At 68.0% G+C, this 21,409-nt stretch overlaps 1 protein-coding gene across 1 annotated transcript; it reads left to right on the forward strand.

The window, feature by feature from the left end:
• The first annotated feature begins 12,421 nt into the window (after positions 1 to 12,421).
• RSL1D1 (ribosomal L1 domain containing 1) lies at positions 12,422 to 20,374 on the forward strand. Its single transcript, XM_048493298.1, has 9 exons — positions 12,422 to 12,537; positions 13,914 to 14,056; positions 14,940 to 15,078; positions 16,193 to 16,341; positions 16,436 to 16,537; positions 17,414 to 17,507; positions 17,664 to 17,786; positions 18,545 to 18,760; positions 19,949 to 20,374. Exons 1-9 carry the CDS (start codon positions 12,496 to 12,498, stop codon positions 20,276 to 20,278), a joined length of 1,338 nt encoding a protein of 445 aa, XP_048349255.1. The 5' UTR covers positions 12,422 to 12,495; the 3' UTR covers positions 20,279 to 20,374.
• Positions 20,375 to 21,409: the final 1,035 nt, after the last annotated feature.

Consider the following 21,409-nt stretch of genomic DNA (forward strand, 5'->3'; position numbering starts at 1 on the left):
TTCCTTCCCCCCCCCCACCCCCCCCCCCCCCCCCCCCCCCCCCCCCCCACCCCCCCCCCCCCCCCCCCCCCCCCCCCCCCCCCCCCCCCCCCCCCCCCCCCCCCGCCCCCCACCCCCACCCTCGCCCACCCCCCCCCCGCCCCCCCCCCCCCCCCCCCCCCGCCCCCCGCACCACCCCACCCCCCCCCGTCCCCCCCCCCCCCACCACCCCCCCCCCCCCCCACCCCCCCCCCCCCCCACCCCCCCCCCCCCCCACCCCCCCCCCCCCCCACCCCCCCCCCCCCCCACCCCCCCCCCCCCCCACCCCCCCCCCCCCCCACCCCCCCCCCCCCCCACCCCCCCCCCCCCCCACCCCCCCCCCCCCCCACCCCCCCCCCCCCCCACCCCCCCCCCCCCCCACCCCCCCCCCCCCCCACCCCCCCCCCCCCCCACCCCCCCCCCCCCCCACCCCCCCCCCCCCCCACCCCCCCCCCCCCCCACCCCCCCCCCCCCCCACCCCCCCCCCCCCCCACCCCCCCCCCCCCCCACCCCCCCCCCCCCCCACCCCCCCCCCCCCCCACCCCCCCCCCCCCCCACCCCCCCCCCCCCCCACCCCCCCCCCCCCCCACCCCCCCCCCCCCCCACCCCCCCCCCCCCCCACCCCCCCCCCCCCCCACCCCCCCCCCCCCCCACCCCCCCCCCCCCCCACCCCCCCCCCCCCCCACCCCCCCCCCCCCCCACCCCCCCCCCCCCCCACCCCCCCCCCCCCCCACCCCCCCCCCCCCCCACCCCCCCCCCCCCCCACCCCCCCCCCCCCCCACCCCCCCCCCCCCCCACCCCCCCCCCCCCCCACCCCCCCCCCCCCCCACCCCCCCCCCCCCCCACCCCCCCCCCCCCCCACCCCCCCCCCCCCCCACCCCCCCCCCCCCCCACCCCCCCCCCCCCCCACCCCCCCCCCCCCCCACCCCCCCCCCCCCCCACCCCCCCCCCCCCCCACCCCCCCCCCCCCCCACCCCCCCCCCCCCCCACCCCCCCCCCCCCCCACCCCCCCCCCCCCCCACCCCCCCCCCCCCCCACCCCCCCCCCCCCCCACCCCCCCCCCCCCCCACCCCCCCCCCCCCCCACCCCCCCCCCCCCCCACCCCCCCCCCCCCCCACCCCCCCCCCCCCCCACCCCCCCCCCCCCCCACCCCCCCCCCCCCCCACCCCCCCCCCCCCCCACCCCCCCCCCCCCCCACCCCCCCCCCCCCCCACCCCCCCCCCCCCCCACCCCCCCCCCCCCCCACCCCCCCCCCCCCCCACCCCCCCCCCCCCCCACCCCCCCCCCCCCCCACCCCCCCCCCCCCCCACCCCCCCCCCCCCCCACCCCCCCCCCCCCCCACCCCCCCCCCCCCCCACCCCCCCCCCCCCCCACCCCCCCCCCCCCCCACCCCCCCCCCCCCCCACCCCCCCCCCCCCCCACCCCCCCCCCCCCCCACCCCCCCCCCCCCCCACCCCCCCCCCCCCCCACCCCCCCCCCCCCCCACCCCCCCCCCCCCCCACCCCCCCCCCCCCCCACCCCCCCCCCCCCCCACCCCCCCCCCCCCCCACCCCCCCCCCCCCCCACCCCCCCCCCCCCCCACCCCCCCCCCCCCCCACCCCCCCCCCCCCCCACCCCCCCCCCCCCCCACCCCCCCCCCCCCCCACCCCCCCCCCCCCCCACCCCCCCCCCCCCCCACCCCCCCCCCCCCCCACCCCCCCCCCCCCCCACCCCCCCCCCCCCCCACCCCCCCCCCCCCCCACCCCCCCCCCCCCCCACCCCCCCCCCCCCCCACCCCCCCCCCCCCCCACCCCCCCCCCCCCCCACCCCCCCCCCCCCCCACCCCCCCCCCCCCCCACCCCCCCCCCCCCCCACCCCCCCCCCCCCCCACCCCCCCCCCCCCCCACCCCCCCCCCCCCCCACCCCCCCCCCCCCCCACCCCCCCCCCCCCCCACCCCCCCCCCCCCCCACCCCCCCCCCCCCCCACCCCCCCCCCCCCCCACCCCCCCCCCCCCCCACCCCCCCCCCCCCCCACCCCCCCCCCCCCCCACCCCCCCCCCCCCCCACCCCCCCCCCCCCCCACCCCCCCCCCCCCCCACCCCCCCCCCCCCCCACCCCCCCCCCCCCCCACCCCCCCCCCCCCCCACCCCCCCCCCCCCCCACCCCCCCCCCCCCCCACCCCCCCCCCCCCCCACCCCCCCCCCCCCCCACCCCCCCCCCCCCCCACCCCCCCCCCCCCCCACCCCCCCCCCCCCCCACCCCCCCCCCCCCCCACCCCCCCCCCCCCCCACCCCCCCCCCCCCCCACCCCCCCCCCCCCCCACCCCCCCCCCCCCCCACCCCCCCCCCCCCCCACCCCCCCCCCCCCCCACCCCCCCCCCCCCCCACCCCCCCCCCCCCCCACCCCCCCCCCCCCCCACCCCCCCCCCCCCCCACCCCCCCCCCCCCCCACCCCCCCCCCCCCCCACCCCCCCCCCCCCCCACCCCCCCCCCCCCCCACCCCCCCCCCCCCCCACCCCCCCCCCCCCCCACCCCCCCCCCCCCCCACCCCCCCCCCCCCCCACCCCCCCCCCCCCCCACCCCCCCCCCCCCCCACCCCCCCCCCCCCCCACCCCCCCCCCCCCCCACCCCCCCCCCCCCCCACCCCCCCCCCCCCCCACCCCCCCCCCCCCCCACCCCCCCCCCCCCCCACCCCCCCCCCCCCCCACCCCCCCCCCCCCCCACCCCCCCCCCCCCCCACCCCCCCCCCCCCCCACCCCCCCCCCCCCCCACCCCCCCCCCCCCCCACCCCCCCCCCCCCCCACCCCCCCCCCCCCCCACCCCCCCCCCCCCCCACCCCCCCCCCCCCCCACCCCCCCCCCCCCCCACCCCCCCCCCCCCCCACCCCCCCCCCCCCCCACCCCCCCCCCCCCCCACCCCCCCCCCCCCCCACCCCCCCCCCCCCCCACCCCCCCCCCCCCCCACCCCCCCCCCCCCCCACCCCCCCCCCCCCCCACCCCCCCCCCCCCCCACCCCCCCCCCCCCCCACCCCCCCCCCCCCCCACCCCCCCCCCCCCCCACCCCCCCCCCCCCCCACCCCCCCCCCCCCCCACCCCCCCCCCCCCCCACCCCCCCCCCCCCCCACCCCCCCCCCCCCCCACCCCCCCCCCCCCCCACCCCCCCCCCCCCCCACCCCCCCCCCCCCCCACCCCCCCCCCCCCCCACCCCCCCCCCCCCCCACCCCCCCCCCCCCCCACCCCCCCCCCCCCCCACCCCCCCCCCCCCCCACCCCCCCCCCCCCCCACCCCCCCCCCCCCCCACCCCCCCCCCCCCCCACCCCCCCCCCCCCCCACCCCCCCCCCCCCCCACCCCCCCCCCCCCCCACCCCCCCCCCCCCCCACCCCCCCCCCCCCCCACCCCCCCCCCCCCCCACCCCCCCCCCCCCCCACCCCCCCCCCCCCCCACCCCCCCCCCCCCCCACCCCCCCCCCCCCCCACCCCCCCCCCCCCCCACCCCCCCCCCCCCCCACCCCCCCCCCCCCCCACCCCCCCCCCCCCCCACCCCCCCCCCCCCCCACCCCCCCCCCCCCCCACCCCCCCCCCCCCCCACCCCCCCCCCCCCCCACCCCCCCCCCCCCCCACCCCCCCCCCCCCCCACCCCCCCCCCCCCCCACCCCCCCCCCCCCCCACCCCCCCCCCCCCCCACCCCCCCCCCCCCCCACCCCCCCCCCCCCCCACCCCCCCCCCCCCCCACCCCCCCCCCCCCCCACCCCCCCCCCCCCCCACCCCCCCCCCCCCCCACCCCCCCCCCCCCCCACCCCCCCCCCCCCCCACCCCCCCCCCCCCCCACCCCCCCCCCCCCCCACCCCCCCCCCCCCCCACCCCCCCCCCCCCCCACCCCCCCCCCCCCCCACCCCCCCCCCCCCCCACCCCCCCCCCCCCCCACCCCCCCCCCCCCCCACCCCCCCCCCCCCCCACCCCCCCCCCCCCCCACCCCCCCCCCCCCCCACCCCCCCCCCCCCCCACCCCCCCCCCCCCCCACCCCCCCCCCCCCCCACCCCCCCCCCCCCCCACCCCCCCCCCCCCCCACCCCCCCCCCCCCCCACCCCCCCCCCCCCCCACCCCCCCCCCCCCCCACCCCCCCCCCCCCCCACCCCCCCCCCCCCCCACCCCCCCCCCCCCCCACCCCCCCCCCCCCCCACCCCCCCCCCCCCCCACCCCCCCCCCCCCCCACCCCCCCCCCCCCCCACCCCCCCCCCCCCCCACCCCCCCCCCCCCCCACCCCCCCCCCCCCCCACCCCCCCCCCCCCCCACCCCCCCCCCCCCCCACCCCCCCCCCCCCCCACCCCCCCCCCCCCCCACCCCCCCCCCCCCCCACCCCCCCCCCCCCCCACCCCCCCCCCCCCCCACCCCCCCCCCCCCCCACCCCCCCCCCCCCCCACCCCCCCCCCCCCCCACCCCCCCCCCCCCCCACCCCCCCCCCCCCCCACCCCCCCCCCCCCCCACCCCCCCCCCCCCCCACCCCCCCCCCCCCCCACCCCCCCCCCCCCCCACCCCCCCCCCCCCCCACCCCCCCCCCCCCCCACCCCCCCCCCCCCCCACCCCCCCCCCCCCCCACCCCCCCCCCCCCCCACCCCCCCCCCCCCCCACCCCCCCCCCCCCCCACCCCCCCCCCCCCCCACCCCCCCCCCCCCCCACCCCCCCCCCCCCCCACCCCCCCCCCCCCCCACCCCCCCCCCCCCCCACCCCCCCCCCCCCCCACCCCCCCCCCCCCCCACCCCCCCCCCCCCCCACCCCCCCCCCCCCCCACCCCCCCCCCCCCCCACCCCCCCCCCCCCCCACCCCCCCCCCCCCCCACCCCCCCCCCCCCCCACCCCCCCCCCCCCCCACCCCCCCCCCCCCCCACCCCCCCCCCCCCCCACCCCCCCCCCCCCCCACCCCCCCCCCCCCCCACCCCCCCCCCCCCCCACCCCCCCCCCCCCCCACCCCCCCCCCCCCCCACCCCCCCCCCCCCCCACCCCCCCCCCCCCCCACCCCCCCCCCCCCCCACCCCCCCCCCCCCCCACCCCCCCCCCCCCCCACCCCCCCCCCCCCCCACCCCCCCCCCCCCCCACCCCCCCCCCCCCCCACCCCCCCCCCCCCCCACCCCCCCCCCCCCCCACCCCCCCCCCCCCCCACCCCCCCCCCCCCCCACCCCCCCCCCCCCCCACCCCCCCCCCCCCCCACCCCCCCCCCCCCCCACCCCCCCCCCCCCCCACCCCCCCCCCCCCCCACCCCCCCCCCCCCCCACCCCCCCCCCCCCCCACCCCCCCCCCCCCCCACCCCCCCCCCCCCCCACCCCCCCCCCCCCCCACCCCCCCCCCCCCCCACCCCCCCCCCCCCCCACCCCCCCCCCCCCCCACCCCCCCCCCCCCCCACCCCCCCCCCCCCCCACCCCCCCCCCCCCCCACCCCCCCCCCCCCCCACCCCCCCCCCCCCCCACCCCCCCCCCCCCCCACCCCCCCCCCCCCCCACCCCCCCCCCCCCCCACCCCCCCCCCCCCCCACCCCCCCCCCCCCCCACCCCCCCCCCCCCCCACCCCCCCCCCCCCCCACCCCCCCCCCCCCCCACCCCCCCCCCCCCCCACCCCCCCCCCCCCCCACCCCCCCCCCCCCCCACCCCCCCCCCCCCCCACCCCCCCCCCCCCCCACCCCCCCCCCCCCCCACCCCCCCCCCCCCCCACCCCCCCCCCCCCCCACCCCCCCCCCCCCCCACCCCCCCCCCCCCCCACCCCCCCCCCCCCCCACCCCCCCCCCCCCCCACCCCCCCCCCCCCCCACCCCCCCCCCCCCCCACCCCCCCCCCCCCCCACCCCCCCCCCCCCCCACCCCCCCCCCCCCCCACCCCCCCCCCCCCCCACCCCCCCCCCCCCCCACCCCCCCCCCCCCCCACCCCCCCCCCCCCCCACCCCCCCCCCCCCCCACCCCCCCCCCCCCCCACCCCCCCCCCCCCCCACCCCCCCCCCCCCCCACCCCCCCCCCCCCCCACCCCCCCCCCCCCCCACCCCCCCCCCCCCCCACCCCCCCCCCCCCCCACCCCCCCCCCCCCCCACCCCCCCCCCCCCCCACCCCCCCCCCCCCCCACCCCCCCCCCCCCCCACCCCCCCCCCCCCCCACCCCCCCCCCCCCCCACCCCCCCCCCCCCCCACCCCCCCCCCCCCCCACCCCCCCCCCCCCCCACCCCCCCCCCCCCCCACCCCCCCCCCCCCCCACCCCCCCCCCCCCCCACCCCCCCCCCCCCCCACCCCCCCCCCCCCCCACCCCCCCCCCCCCCCACCCCCCCCCCCCCCCACCCCCCCCCCCCCCCACCCCCCCCCCCCCCCACCCCCCCCCCCCCCCACCCCCCCCCCCCCCCACCCCCCCCCCCCCCCACCCCCCCCCCCCCCCACCCCCCCCCCCCCCCACCCCCCCCCCCCCCCACCCCCCCCCCCCCCCACCCCCCCCCCCCCCCACCCCCCCCCCCCCCCACCCCCCCCCCCCCCCACCCCCCCCCCCCCCCACCCCCCCCCCCCCCCACCCCCCCCCCCCCCCACCCCCCCCCCCCCCCACCCCCCCCCCCCCCCACCCCCCCCCCCCCCCACCCCCCCCCCCCCCCACCCCCCCCCCCCCCCACCCCCCCCCCCCCCCACCCCCCCCCCCCCCCACCCCCCCCCCCCCCCACCCCCCCCCCCCCCCACCCCCCCCCCCCCCCACCCCCCCCCCCCCCCACCCCCCCCCCCCCCCACCCCCCCCCCCCCCCACCCCCCCCCCCCCCCACCCCCCCCCCCCCCCACCCCCCCCCCCCCCCACCCCCCCCCCCCCCCACCCCCCCCCCCCCCCACCCCCCCCCCCCCCCACCCCCCCCCCCCCCCACCCCCCCCCCCCCCCACCCCCCCCCCCCCCCACCCCCCCCCCCCCCCACCCCCCCCCCCCCCCACCCCCCCCCCCCCCCACCCCCCCCCCCCCCCACCCCCCCCCCCCCCCACCCCCCCCCCCCCCCACCCCCCCCCCCCCCCACCCCCCCCCCCCCCCACCCCCCCCCCCCCCCACCCCCCCCCCCCCCCACCCCCCCCCCCCCCCACCCCCCCCCCCCCCCACCCCCCCCCCCCCCCACCCCCCCCCCCCCCCACCCCCCCCCCCCCCCACCCCCCCCCCCCCCCACCCCCCCCCCCCCCCACCCCCCCCCCCCCCCACCCCCCCCCCCCCCCACCCCCCCCCCCCCCCACCCCCCCCCCCCCCCACCCCCCCCCCCCCCCACCCCCCCCCCCCCCCACCCCCCCCCCCCCCCACCCCCCCCCCCCCCCACCCCCCCCCCCCCCCACCCCCCCCCCCCCCCACCCCCCCCCCCCCCCACCCCCCCCCCCCCCCACCCCCCCCCCCCCCCACCCCCCCCCCCCCCCACCCCCCCCCCCCCCCACCCCCCCCCCCCCCCACCCCCCCCCCCCCCCACCCCCCCCCCCCCCCACCCCCCCCCCCCCCCACCCCCCCCCCCCCCCACCCCCCCCCCCCCCCACCCCCCCCCCCCCCCACCCCCCCCCCCCCCCACCCCCCCCCCCCCCCACCCCCCCCCCCCCCCACCCCCCCCCCCCCCCACCCCCCCCCCCCCCCACCCCCCCCCCCCCCCACCCCCCCCCCCCCCCACCCCCCCCCCCCCCCACCCCCCCCCCCCCCCACCCCCCCCCCCCCCCACCCCCCCCCCCCCCCACCCCCCCCCCCCCCCACCCCCCCCCCCCCCCACCCCCCCCCCCCCCCACCCCCCCCCCCCCCCACCCCCCCCCCCCCCCACCCCCCCCCCCCCCCACCCCCCCCCCCCCCCACCCCCCCCCCCCCCCACCCCCCCCCCCCCCCACCCCCCCCCCCCCCCACCCCCCCCCCCCCCCACCCCCCCCCCCCCCCACCCCCCCCCCCCCCCACCCCCCCCCCCCCCCACCCCCCCCCCCCCCCACCCCCCCCCCCCCCCACCCCCCCCCCCCCCCACCCCCCCCCCCCCCCACCCCCCCCCCCCCCCACCCCCCCCCCCCCCCACCCCCCCCCCCCCCCACCCCCCCCCCCCCCCACCCCCCCCCCCCCCCACCCCCCCCCCCCCCCACCCCCCCCCCCCCCCACCCCCCCCCCCCCCCACCCCCCCCCCCCCCCACCCCCCCCCCCCCCCACCCCCCCCCCCCCCCACCCCCCCCCCCCCCCACCCCCCCCCCCCCCCACCCCCCCCCCCCCCCACCCCCCCCCCCCCCCACCCCCCCCCCCCCCCACCCCCCCCCCCCCCCACCCCCCCCCCCCCCCACCCCCCCCCCCCCCCACCCCCCCCCCCCCCCACCCCCCCCCCCCCCCACCCCCCCCCCCCCCCACCCCCCCCCCCCCCCACCCCCCCCCCCCCCCACCCCCCCCCCCCCCCACCCCCCCCCCCCCCCACCCCCCCCCCCCCCCACCCCCCCCCCCCCCCACCCCCCCCCCCCCCCACCCCCCCCCCCCCCCACCCCCCCCCCCCCCCACCCCCCCCCCCCCCCACCCCCCCCCCCCCCCACCCCCCCCCCCCCCCACCCCCCCCCCCCCCCACCCCCCCCCCCCCCCACCCCCCCCCCCCCCCACCCCCCCCCCCCCCCACCCCCCCCCCCCCCCACCCCCCCCCCCCCCCACCCCCCCCCCCCCCCACCCCCCCCCCCCCCCACCCCCCCCCCCCCCCACCCCCCCCCCCCCCCACCCCCCCCCCCCCCCACCCCCCCCCCCCCCCACCCCCCCCCCCCCCCACCCCCCCCCCCCCCCACCCCCCCCCCCCCCCACCCCCCCCCCCCCCCACCCCCCCCCCCCCCCACCCCCCCCCCCCCCCACCCCCCCCCCCCCCCACCCCCCCCCCCCCCCACCCCCCCCCCCCCCCACCCCCCCCCCCCCCCACCCCCCCCCCCCCCCACCCCCCCCCCCCCCCACCCCCCCCCCCCCCCACCCCCCCCCCCCCCCACCCCCCCCCCCCCCCACCCCCCCCCCCCCCCACCCCCCCCCCCCCCCACCCCCCCCCCCCCCCACCCCCCCCCCCCCCCACCCCCCCCCCCCCCCACCCCCCCCCCCCCCCACCCCCCCCCCCCCCCACCCCCCCCCCCCCCCACCCCCCCCCCCCCCCACCCCCCCCCCCCCCCACCCCCCCCCCCCCCCACCCCCCCCCCCCCCCACCCCCCCCCCCCCCCACCCCCCCCCCCCCCCACCCCCCCCCCCCCCCACCCCCCCCCCCCCCCACCCCCCCCCCCCCCCACCCCCCCCCCCCCCCACCCCCCCCCCCCCCCACCCCCCCCCCCCCCCACCCCCCCCCCCCCCCACCCCCCCCCCCCCCCACCCCCCCCCCCCCCCACCCCCCCCCCCCCCCACCCCCCCCCCCCCCCACCCCCCCCCCCCCCCACCCCCCCCCCCCCCCACCCCCCCCCCCCCCCACCCCCCCCCCCCCCCACCCCCCCCCCCCCCCACCCCCCCCCCCCCCCACCCCCCCCCCCCCCCACCCCCCCCCCCCCCCACCCCCCCCCCCCCCCACCCCCCCCCCCCCCCACCCCCCCCCCCCCCCACCCCCCCCCCCCCCCACCCCCCCCCCCCCCCACCCCCCCCCCCCCCCACCCCCCCCCCCCCCCACCCCCCCCCCCCCCCACCCCCCCCCCCCCCCACCCCCCCCCCCCCCCACCCCCCCCCCCCCCCACCCCCCCCCCCCCCCACCCCCCCCCCCCCCCACCCCCCCCCCCCCCCACCCCCCCCCCCCCCCACCCCCCCCCCCCCCCACCCCCCCCCCCCCCCACCCCCCCCCCCCCCCACCCCCCCCCCCCCCCACCCCCCCCCCCCCCCACCCCCCCCCCCCCCCACCCCCCCCCCCCCCCACCCCCCCCCCCCCCCACCCCCCCCCCCCCCCACCCCCCCCCCCCCCCACCCCCCCCCCCCCCCACCCCCCCCCCCCCCCACCCCCCCCCCCCCCCACCCCCCCCCCCCCCCACCCCCCCCCCCCCCCACCCCCCCCCCCCCCCACCCCCCCCCCCCCCCACCCCACAGGGGCTGATGGGAATTGTAGTCCATAACATCTGGAGTGCCAAAGGTTCGCCACCGTCTTGTGTGGTGACAGTTTGAAGGAACAAAGGGTGGCAAACTCGGGCTTAGCCGTAGGCTGGGTGTGGATTATGGACCCTTGCTGCACAAAAACGGGGCGAGAGGTTCGCAGATACTCAAAGAAGTGCCGAGCGAACGGCCGTCTCCACCGGTAGATTCTGTCAGGAGGCTGATTTCTGACATGGTTCCAAACGCTTCTTGCCCCACCAAAACAATTTTTGCTGTTTTTGTATGTACAACATAGTAATGTACCTTTTCCCGCCTGTAATGCCGCAGTCTCCGGACTGTCCCATTTCACAAAAACGACCCTTTGAGATTAAAAAAAAAAAAAGAAGAAGATGTTTGCCCTTTTTGTTTCTTTGTAACTGTGGAACTCTCCTCCGTGTCACATTTAAGGCTACGTTGTACAGATGGAGCAAAAGTCTGATTGTCCTTCAATTTCATATGACTATACTTGTAGCTACCGTAATGCATGGAAATTTAAATAAATTTTATTATGTCTGCAAATTTCCTGAGCTGTTATTCTCCTACCGCCCCTTCCCCTCTTGGGGTTTTGAGGGAATTGATAGCGGGTGCCATCTTGTGTGACTGTTAATTTAATAATGCTGTATTTTAATGGGGTGGGGTTTATTTTTATTAGAGCCGTACTAATTTATATTTACTGGATTTTAACCTGACATTGGGCTCTATTTATACGTAGTTCACCGCCCTGAGCCCTTCGGGGGAGGGCGGTCTGTAAACCCAATAAATAATAATAATAATAATTATTATCTTTCTGGGAGTCTGAACGCATGTTAAAATAAACTTACAAGCCAAGGTAAAAGATCTTAGGTCATCCAGCAAGTTAAGTATGAATTTCATGGTGGTCCAGTTCCCTCTTTTTATGATTTTCGGAGAATGTTCTTTTTTAAAAATAACTTCAGCTAGCTTCTTCACTTCCTGATGCAGTAAATGAATATGCTTTAAGATGGAACACGCCACTGATAAACAAACCGGATTATTCTCTCGAGTATAGAAATAAAAAAAAATAGACGAGCTGTTCCACCAGATTATGACGTTCAGTTATCTCTGCAGAACTAAATTCTGGGGATCGTCACAATGGGATTGAAAACAGGTTTTATTCATGAGCAGTTGGTTCTAGCCATCTAGTCATTACTTGCAAGACATATTTACTAGTTCAAGAGCTCTACCAAGTACCTCATTAGGTTGCAAGAATCTATTCAAATACACTGAATTGCCGGTACCTGTTCACTGCAGCATCGGGAGCTTTAGAAGAAGAAGAAGAAGAGTTTGGATTTATATCCCCCTTTCTCTCCTGTAGGAGACTCAAAGGGGCTGACAATCTCCTTGCCCTTCCCCCCCTCACAACAAACACCCTGTGAGGTAGGTGGGGCTGAGAGAGCTCCGAGAAGCTGTGACTAGCCCAAGGTCACCCAGCTGGCGTGTGTGGGAGTGCACAGGCGAATCTGAATTCCCCAGATAAGCCTCCGCAGCTCAGGCGGCAGAGCTAGGAATCAAACCCGGTTCCTCCAGATTAGAAACACGAGCTCTTTACCTCCTACGCCACTGCTGGTTGCAGTTTGCGGAACAAGATTAAGGCCGGCCAGTCCAAATTCTGGTGGTTTCGCTTTCCCCATCCCCATTTTGAAATTCTGACGGGCACAAATGGCTGCCACAAAACAGCTGCTACTGGAGGCAGAGCCAGTCACTGACTGTCTGCTGCAGCCACACAACGCATTCAGCACTGGGGTGGCAGCTGCTGGCAAAACAATGTGTTTAAAAATCTGCACAGTGTCTCCAATGGCCAAGCAGGAGGCTTGCTGGGCAAAAGGCCCACTACCCACCTCGCCACTCACGACACCCAGATGCGGGATTCTACGGCGCCCGCAGGTGCTACATTGGGGACCTCCTGAACATGCAGTGAATTAGCAAGTCCTTGCTAATCAGTCTTTCATATCTGTCTTGGCTCCTGCATTCCAGCCCACCTGCTCTTCATTTCACTTCCAGAGTGTAGATTGTTATGACTGCACAGTGCTGGGGAGGGGGGGGGGGGTATGATGGAATAGTGTCAATCCCCTTTCATTAATTTATTCTGGGACTTCCCACATGCAAAGGGGATGCTGCACTATGGGGCCACTGTCCCCCTTCACTGATCTGAACAGGCTAATGTGCTCCGGGGGGCTTACTTCCGAGTAAACCCTCCTACTGCTTCCAAGCACGCCTAGCCAGCAGGACTGCCTTCTCACCTCCTGCCGGCAGAGGTCGCTGTGGCCACTGTCAATCGCAGCTTTAGTTCAACGAGGCGCGCAAGCGCAGTGAGCGAGGAGCGCTAAGACCGTAGAACGGGGAGGGGGGGAGCGAAGCTTGGCTTCTGTCAACGTCATCAAAGCGCGACGCGCATCACTTGAGGACGCGTGCAAGGCGAAAGGGAAGCATGGCTGCGCCTGATACAGCGCTGGCTCTGGATGGTGGGCAGGTAAGAGAGTAATTTTAATGGTGGTGCTGTTGGTTTCAATGCCCGTTTAAAAGTGCCAGGGATTCCATTGATGTGGCAAATATTGTGTGATTTTTTTAAAATGGTGTGTGAAGGGTCATCAAGTCACTTCTGATTCACTTCCTGTGAATCGCTATCCTCCAAAACGTATCATTAACAGCCTCGCTCAGGTCTTCCTCCAGGTAGTCAGTCCAGCTCATGTTAAATCTTCCTTTTTTCCTGCTGCTTTCAACTTTTCTTACTATTATTGTCTTTTCCAGTGACTCTTGATTTCTCATGATGTGTCCAAAGTAGAATAGCCAGTCATTTTAGCTTCTGGGGACAGATCAGGCTTGATTTGATCTAGAACCCGCTGAATTGTCATCTTGACCGTTCATGCTATCTGTAAAACTCTCTTCCAACGCATTTGCGAGGAATCCACTTTCTTCCTGTCAAGTTTTTTCACTGTCTGATGTTCAGACCCATGCATAGTAATGGAGAACACTGTGGGATGAGTTAACTTGATCTTGGTCGTCAGCAGCACCGCCTTACAAATCTTTTCTAGCTCTTTTATGGCTGCCCTTCCCAGTCTCAATCTCCTTCTGATTACTTGGTTGCAGTTTCTGTTGGTTGATGATGGACCCAAGGCATACAAAAATCTTGAACCATTTCAATTTCCTCACTAGTTGGGGAGGTTTAAAAAATATTGCTGCCAATCTAATTTATAATCATAGAGTTGGAAAAGACCCCAAGGGCCATCAAGTCCAACCCCCTGCAGTGCAGGAACACACAATCAAAGCACTCCTGGCAGATGGCTGTCCAGCCTCTCTTTAGAAACCTCCAAAGGAGGAGACTCCACCCCACTCTGAGGTAGTGCATTCCACTGTCAAACAGCCCCTGCTGTCAGGAAGTTTTTCCTGATGTTTAGGTGGAATCTCTTTTCCTTCCCCATCAACCCATTTTTCCTGGTCCTAGTCTCTGGAGCAGCAGAAAACAAGCTTGCTCCCTCACCAACATGACATCCCTTCTGATATCTAGGCATGGCTATCATGTTACCTCTGTAGCTTCACCAGACTAAACATACTCAGCTCCCTAAGTCTGTCATCATAGGGCATGGATTCCAGATCTTTTACCATTTTGGTTGCCCTCCTCTGGACCCATTCCAGCTTGTCAATATCCTTCTTGAATTGCGGTGTCCAGAATTGTACACAGTATTCCAGGGTGAGGTCTAACCATTGCAGAATAGAGAGGTACAATTACATCTTTCGATCTAGACACTAAACTCCTATTGATACAGCCCAGAATCGCAACTTAGCTTTCTGAGATTTTGGAGAAACAAATGTGGCATTAATAATTTGATTGTGTCTTTGCTCTTTCAGGTTAAAAAGGCTTCTCAAGCCCTTCTCGCTTACAACAAGACCAAGCAGAAAAAGGCTGAGAAACGGCTGCTGAATGAAGACTTGAGTGTTTTTCTGATGGTCACAGTATGGAAAATCCCACCACGTGAACAAATAGTCAAAATGTAAGGAAGAGTATGGGAGAGGGATGCATCTTTTTTTAAAAATACCTTTTATTTTATCAACAAAGAATTACAGGAAAGGAAAATAAAGTTAATAGAAAAAAATAAGTACACATGGACAATCGTAGAGGTAAAGAAAAGGGAAAAATAAAGATGACCAGGAAAGACTAACAAGGAAAAAAACAAAGAGAAGGGGAAGGGTGTTTTTGAGAGCACAACAGCTCACTCAGATTGCTGGCTCTGGATTTTCTCAGAATCTAAAATCCAGACCCTTCTAGTCCACCTGTCAGATTTAAGATCTCCAATATCTGGGGAGGCGAGAGCTAAGAACTTGCTCTAGAACTGGCAAAATACCCCCTATCAGCAGCGTGTAGTCTGGGAGCACTCGGAGGCTGAACCAGACCGAAATGCCACTCCGCCAGAACTTCTGGAGGGGGTCTATCTTGAGCGTGCAACTACTCCGCATGCAAAAGGTCCCAGGTTCAATTCCGGGCATTTCTAGCTCAGGGACCAAATGTGCTAGGAGCGGCACCCCAAACTGGTGCAGGAGAATGCGACAAGGGTGGATTCACAGGTACCAGTCACCAACAAGTTTAAGGAAAATCTTTCAGATTCTGGCATTTCTGCTAATGCTTGGCACTCTCACACACACCCTTTTTGTTTGCCAGCACACTCAGGCCCCTTCTGCACACGCAAAATAATGCGTTTTCAAACCACTTTCACAACTGTTTGCAAGTGGATTTTGCCATTCCGCACAGCTTCAAAGAGCACTGAAAGCAGTTGAAAGTGCATTATTCTGCATGTGCGGAATGAGCCTCAGTTCAGAACAGTTGGCTGTCCCTGTCCTGTACACAATTTAAACCTTCTCTGTCTCTTTGTTTTACAGACCACTCCCTCATGGTATTCTGCCTGAAACATCTGAGGTTTGCCTGTTTAGCAAGGATGAGCCGGGCTTAACAGCTGAGCAGACGGAGAACTTGTACAGGAAGCTCTTGAGTCAGAATGGGGTCACAAGCGTCACCGAGGTATCGAGGACTCTCAGCTTCTCCAAAAGATAACCCCTCCCTCTTTTTCTTCGCGTTCTGTATGTTTTGAAAAGGAGCAAAGGACGCGAAGCCCACAATGGACCAGTCTAGGAAAAGTCTTTGCTTGTTTTTTAATATGGAAGGGATTGTGTGTTTTTGTCCCCTGATGATACTGTCGTGTTTTCAAGGCAAGAAATGTTCTGAGGGGGTTTGCTTCGCTTGCCACCACCCTGGTCTTCCTGGGAGGTTTTCTATCCAAACATTTGCCAGGTTGAAGCTGAGAGAGTGTGGGACTGACCCACGGTCACTCAATGAGTTTTCATGGCATAAATGGGAATTCCCAAATTGACTATTGCTCAGAGACAAGTCCAACTCTGACTCTCAGGGGTGGGGACGGGGAGGGCTAAGTGGACTAATTTGGCCAGTTTGGACTCATGGGCTGCCAGTTCATAACCATCCCTGCTAGTTGTTTTGCAGTGCAGAAAGTGGAAAAAACACATCATTCTTGCCTCATAAATGCTGTGAGGTCATTTGCTGGTTCAATCTCTCTCTCTCAGAGCCAGTGTGGTATAGTTAAGGGCAGGTGGACTTTAATCTGGAGAACTGGGTTTGATTCCCCACTCCTCCACTTGAGTGGCTGACTATTATCTGGTGAACTGGACTTGTTTCCCCACTCCTCCACATGAAGCCTGCTGGGTGACCTCTGGCCAGTCACAGTTCTCTCTGAACTCTCTCAGCCTCACGTACCTCACAAAGTGTCTGTTTTGAGGAAAGGAAGGGAAAGGAGTTTGTCAGCCCTTTTGAGTCTCCTTACAGGAGAGAAAAGGGGGTATAAATCCAAACTCCTGTTCTTCAGTGAACTTTGGGCAGATTTGTATGCTTGGGAAAATAGCGCCTGTTGAATTCTCGCGTGGTAACTTGAGCAGTTTATTTGAAGCCCAGAGTGTTTGGTTTTCCGGTTCTCTTTCCCTTACCCCCAAAACTTGTTTGATTAATTATGAGGATCAGTATTGCAAAAGTATTGCAGAGCCGTTTGGGGGTTGGGCGGTATATAAGTTTGAAAATAAACAAACAAACAAACAAACGCGAACCCTCTTATTTTCCGTTTTCAAAGGTCATTTCTTACAAAACCCTGAAAAAAGAATACAAGCCCTTTGAAGCAAAGCGTCGGCTTCTGGGTAGATTTTCTCTCTTTCTGTCCGATGACCGCATTAGAAGGCTTTTACCATCTCATATTGGGAAACACTTTTATAAGAGTAAAAAGTAAGTGTTGTCGCTTTTGTGTGATCTGCCGTACAGGAGCCTCTTTGGTAAATGAACTGCTTATTATTGTTGTCTTCTGTGTTTAAAATCACAGGGTTCCTCTCTCTGTGAACATGAAAGCAAAGAATCTGGCCTGGGAAATAAACAGGCTTATTCAGGGAACCACTCTTCCAATCACCAACAAAGGATGCTGCTAGTGAGTATTGAATTTTTTCTTTATGCACAATATAGTAGTGAATATGTGGGCTAAAGACTTGACATGGTTCTGTGTCTTTGTCCAAGGACACAGGTGAACTTCTCTTCAGTGCTGAAAGAGAGAAATGAACTTAGTGGTTACAGCTTTTTTGAGCTTGTGGGCACATTTGTAATTTGGGCACAGTATAGTGGGCACAGCAACAAACCAATTGTCCCAAAATGACTGCCACAGGAGGTAGAGCTAGCCACAAAATTATTGCCTTTACTTAACTTTGGTAACACAGTGTCGATCCAGCGTGGCGTAGTGGTAAAGAGCAGGTGTACTCTAATCTGGAGGAACCGGGTTTGATTCCCCGCTCTGCCGCCTGAGCTGTGGAGGCTGATCTGGGGAATTCAGATTAGCCTGTACACTCCAACACACGCCAGCTGGGTGACCTTGGGCTAGTCACAGTTCTTTGCAGCTCTCTCAGCCCCACCCACCTCACAGAGTGTTTGTTGTGAGGGAGGAAGGGAAGGGAGATTGTAAGCCCCTTTGAGTCTCCTTACAGGAGGGAAAGAGGGGATATAAATCCAAACTCTTCTTCCTCTTCTTCTTCATCCTTGTGCTGGGGTGGTAGCTGCTGCCGGAGCAACGTTTTAAAAAAATTGAACAGCCAATCAGAAGCCTTGCTGGGCACAAACCCTGCCTGGTCCCACCCGCTTCCTAAAAACCTTTGGCGAGAACCAGAAAAGGGGTCAGCAGGTGCCCTCACACCCCACGGGCAGCATGTTGGGAACCCCTGTCCTAGTGGATCCAGGTTGTTGGATCAAACAGGCAGCAGAGTTGAGGTTGCCAAATGATGACTCAGTCCTTAAGCCCTTCGGCGTTGCCTTCCAGTGCAGCACGTGTTGGACATACTGGAATGAGCGCAGAGGAGATAGCGGAGAACGTTGTTGCCGTCTGGACAGTGCTTGCTGCTAAAGCTCCAAAGGTAACGCCTGAGCAGAGGGTGGGGTGGGGTGGGTTGCGCTCCTTTGCGAAGGAACACACCCCGCCGACCTCTGGGGGGTTTTCTTACGAATGGGTTGTGCATCTGAAAGTGGTCCCGTGAAGTATTCCCAGCCTGTTTCACCTTCTCTCCCTGCAGATCTCTCAGAGCATTAAAATGCTTCACCTCAAGACCGACAAATCTATTGCTCTTCCCATCTTTAACTCCATTCATCCAGGTGTGAAAGACGTCCAGAAGCAAACGGGTTCTAAACAGCAGAAGGTACGAGGCTACCCTGAGTATAGCAAGGAGCTTTTTTTCCTTTTTTTCTTTTTGCACGGTGCTTCTGGATCATGAACTCTTAGCACTTATTCCCGTACACTTAATCGTCAGAGTTTTTCCGACACGTATTTGGCTGTATCCGCTTGTGAGGTTTGGCTGTGGATGCTGTGCGGAATTAGCAGTGCAGGCAATAACGGGTCTTACAAAGCAATTCTTCAATAAGGCTGATTCCGCATGGGCCAAAAACAGCGGTGTGAAAACAGTATAATCCCTTTTACACCGTTTTAAACCCTTTTACACCATTTTCACGCCCTTTTCACACTGCTGTTTTTGGCCCATGCAGAATCAGCCAAAGATTCTCTAAGGCTAAAAGAGAATTGGAAGTGACGGGGAAGGCAGGCACTAGGGCCTGGCGTAACTTTTGAACACAGGGAAGGTCCAGGAAGACGTGGCGGATTTATTCTCACTTCTCCTTGGATCTTTAGGATAAACAGGGTATATATTTAAAATAGGAAGATATCCTTTTAAAATGGAAAAACAACAGGGAACCAAGCTAGGATTCAACAATTGCAGTCTGAACAGATTGCACACTGTATGGGCAAATCAGTACTTGGTCTTATCAGTCCTTTAGTAGTGGTTTAGCTAAGTGGCTCTAGGCATTTTCTGCCTCAAGTCATGTCTTGCCACTGTTTCGTAGATGAGTGACTTTTTGATAAGTGACTGCCATCTCAACCCACTTTCTTACTCTGTTTTTTAAGAAAAATAAGGAGAAGAAACAGAATCGGCAGAAGCAAAATGAAGGGCTGAGTCCAGGGAAATCCACAGAGACTCTTGAAGGCGTCCCTGTCCCTGGAAGTCTGGAAAAGGAGAAAGAGGAGAAGGACAAAATCTCAGATGTTGTGGAATCGGAAGACGATGAAGGAATTCCACTGCTGGTTCCGATTGAAACAGCAGCCGGCAAGCCAAAAGATAAGGTGACGCTCCATTCTGCTGAACCTTCCTTTGAAAACTTGGATTATGATGCTTAACACCCTGACTACACTAGTGTGTTCACTGAAACAGTGTGACCCGCCAAAAACTCTGCATGGCTTTGATTTTGGCCTTTTCTCAGTTCTTCTGCCTGTTCTCAGTTGACTCTGGTCTTTTGCTTGGAGCATGATTGGGCATATGAAGGCCCTTCTAGGAATTCACATGTCTCGCCCAGCCTGTCGCTGGGGTGGTTTGGGGCTTGATGGTAGTGGAGAAAGTTACCTTCTTTTCAGACCACTGAGAACTGAGCTTCCTAGTTGGTTTCAGTTTTTCTTTGTGGGTTCCTCTGCTCTGGCTTTGACAAACAGGAGCCAGTGTGGTGTAGTGGTTAAGATCAGGTGAATTCTAATCTGGAGAATCGGGTTTGATTCCCCACTCCTCCACCTGAGTGGCAGAGGCTTATCTGGTCAACCAGATGTGTTTCTGCACTCCTACATTCCTGCTGGGTGACCTGGGGCTAGTCATAGTTCTTCAGAGCTCTCTCAGCCCCACCTACCTCACAAGGTGTCCCAAGGGAGATGAAGGGAAAGGAGAGAAAGGTGGGGTATAAATCCAATCTTTTCTTCTTCTTCTAATCTGCTGAACCAGGTTTGATTCCCCACTCCCACACCTGAAGCCTACTGGGTGATCTTGGTCTGGTCACAGCTCTTTGGAACTCTCTCAGTCCCACCTACCTCATAAATTGTCTGTTGAGGGGAGAGGAAGGGAAAGGAGCTTGTAGGCCACCTTGAGTCTCCTTACAGGAGAGAAAGGTGGGCTATAAATCCAAACTCTTCTTCTTCTATCTGTACATAGCAGAGTGGATAAAACGAGGTAAGAAGGGAGTTTAGCACGTGTATTGAGAAGCTAAAGACAGTCTCATTGGCCTTTGCAAAAGTGACATCTGGTTTGGTTGGTAAACAAGGGAGCCTTGTTGGAATAGTGGCTGCCATTAGGAATATATAGTAAGCTACAATAGTATGCTTTTTTGTTTGTTTTGGAGAGGGAAAGGGACTTTTTGCAAAGTTGGTTCAAGAACTGAAGAGAGGCTAAAGAATTGGGGAGCAGCACCCTCAAATAGGCATAGGATGTTTTTATCATTGGTTTCTTTTTCTTCAAACAACATCTCCTCTTAATTTTTCTCCAAAATACAGGTGGCAGAGCTTAGTCCTTCTGCAGGGAAAGAGGCAGAGATGGACCCCAAAGCCTACCTCCCTGGCAAGAGAAAACCCTCCTTGTCTTCTGTAACAGGACTGGAAACTCCTACAGGTGGGTCAAGCCCGAAGACCCTGAAACGTCTCAAAAAGGAGGCCAAGCCCCCAAAACAAGAGTTCCCGGAACAGGAGTTGGCAAAGACCCCCCTTAAGTCAAAATGGAAGTCTTTAGTGACCCCCAAGAGGGAGAAAGCAGTCGGGTCTGCCCAGAAGGCTCCCAGAACGCCAAAACAGGCGATTGGGAACAAGAAATTGAAACGCTCAGTGTGAGCCGTGTTGCGTCGTAGAATTGTGAGCTTTTTAAACAACGTTTTGCAAAGATGTCTTGAGTTGTGTTTCAACTAAACCTTACAGTTTTGCAAAGAAGATGTCTTGAGTTGTGTTTCTCCTTTTTACAGCTTGAATCTTTTAAATGGATAATTTAGTGGGGCCGAAGGACAGGGCCTCTTTATTATACTCTATAAAGCAGGACATTATCTTCAACACGTGGGTCAGGCCATAGCTTTTTTCTGCAGCTTAATTCTCCTTGGAGCCCATCAGAACGAATGCTACAGACCTACAGTGACATGTTTGCCCAGGGGGGCCCAAAACCGCTTGTCTTGTGACTGGCAAAATTCTCAGACAGGTCCAGTGGGTAGCGCTGGCAGTCTGCAGCAGAACAATTAGATTTAAGTCCAGTAGCACCTTAAGAGACCTGAGGTTCTGGGTATACATTTTTGAGAGCCAAAGATTCTTTCATCAGATGAAGTAAAAAGTGCATGTATTGCCCATTCCGAGGGTTGGCCACTCCAGGTTGGAAAATGCCTGGATATTTGGGGGTGGAGCTTCAAGAGGGAGGGGCCTCAACAGGACATGATGTCATGAATTCCACCTTCCTTTTAGTCAATTGGTTTTAACATAATTTGTATTTTACCACTCTTAATATGCCATTAAAGGTTTTGTATTTGTATTTTTGAATTCCACCTTCCAAAGTGGCCATTTTCTCCAGTTGATCTCTTTTTAAAAAAACAAAACATTTTTTAATATACACTTTAAAAAGATTGTTATAGGTACCGTGTTTCCCCGAAAATAAGACAGCGTCTTATATTAATTTTTGCTCCCAAAGATGCGCTATGTCTTATTTTCAAGGGATGTCTTATTTTTCTGTGTTCTGTTTGGCGGACATGCTTCCAAACAAAAACTTTGCTACGTCTTACTTTTGGGGGATGCCTTATATTTCGCACTTCAGCAAAACCTCTACTACGTCTTATTTTCTGGGGATGTCTTATATTCGGGGAAACAGGGTAGGAATGACCAGAACAGAAAAAAAAGAAAATGGGATCTAAGAGAACGAAATTCCAAAGGCTAAGAGAGGAAGCATAATTGTACTAGACATATAGTGTTATATAGACATGAAAAACA

Source organism: Sphaerodactylus townsendi, linkage group LG04 (genome assembly GCF_021028975.2).
Source record: "Sphaerodactylus townsendi isolate TG3544 linkage group LG04, MPM_Stown_v2.3, whole genome shotgun sequence".
Classification (NCBI taxonomy): domain Eukaryota; kingdom Metazoa; phylum Chordata; class Lepidosauria; order Squamata; family Sphaerodactylidae; genus Sphaerodactylus; species Sphaerodactylus townsendi.

Excerpts from the sequence above, each read along its gene's own strand:
- RSL1D1 (XM_048493298.1), top strand. The coding sequence starts at position 12,496 with ATGGCTGCGCCTGATACAGCGCTGGCTCTGGATGGTGGGCAG. Across the intron at positions 16,342-16,435 it reads CACTTTTATAAGAGTAAAAA|GGTTCCTCTCTCTGTGAACA; the intron begins GTAAGTGTTGTC and ends TTAAAATCACAG. Across the intron at positions 16,538-17,413 it reads ACCAACAAAGGATGCTGCTA|TGCAGCACGTGTTGGACATA; the intron begins GTGAGTATTGAA and ends GTTGCCTTCCAG.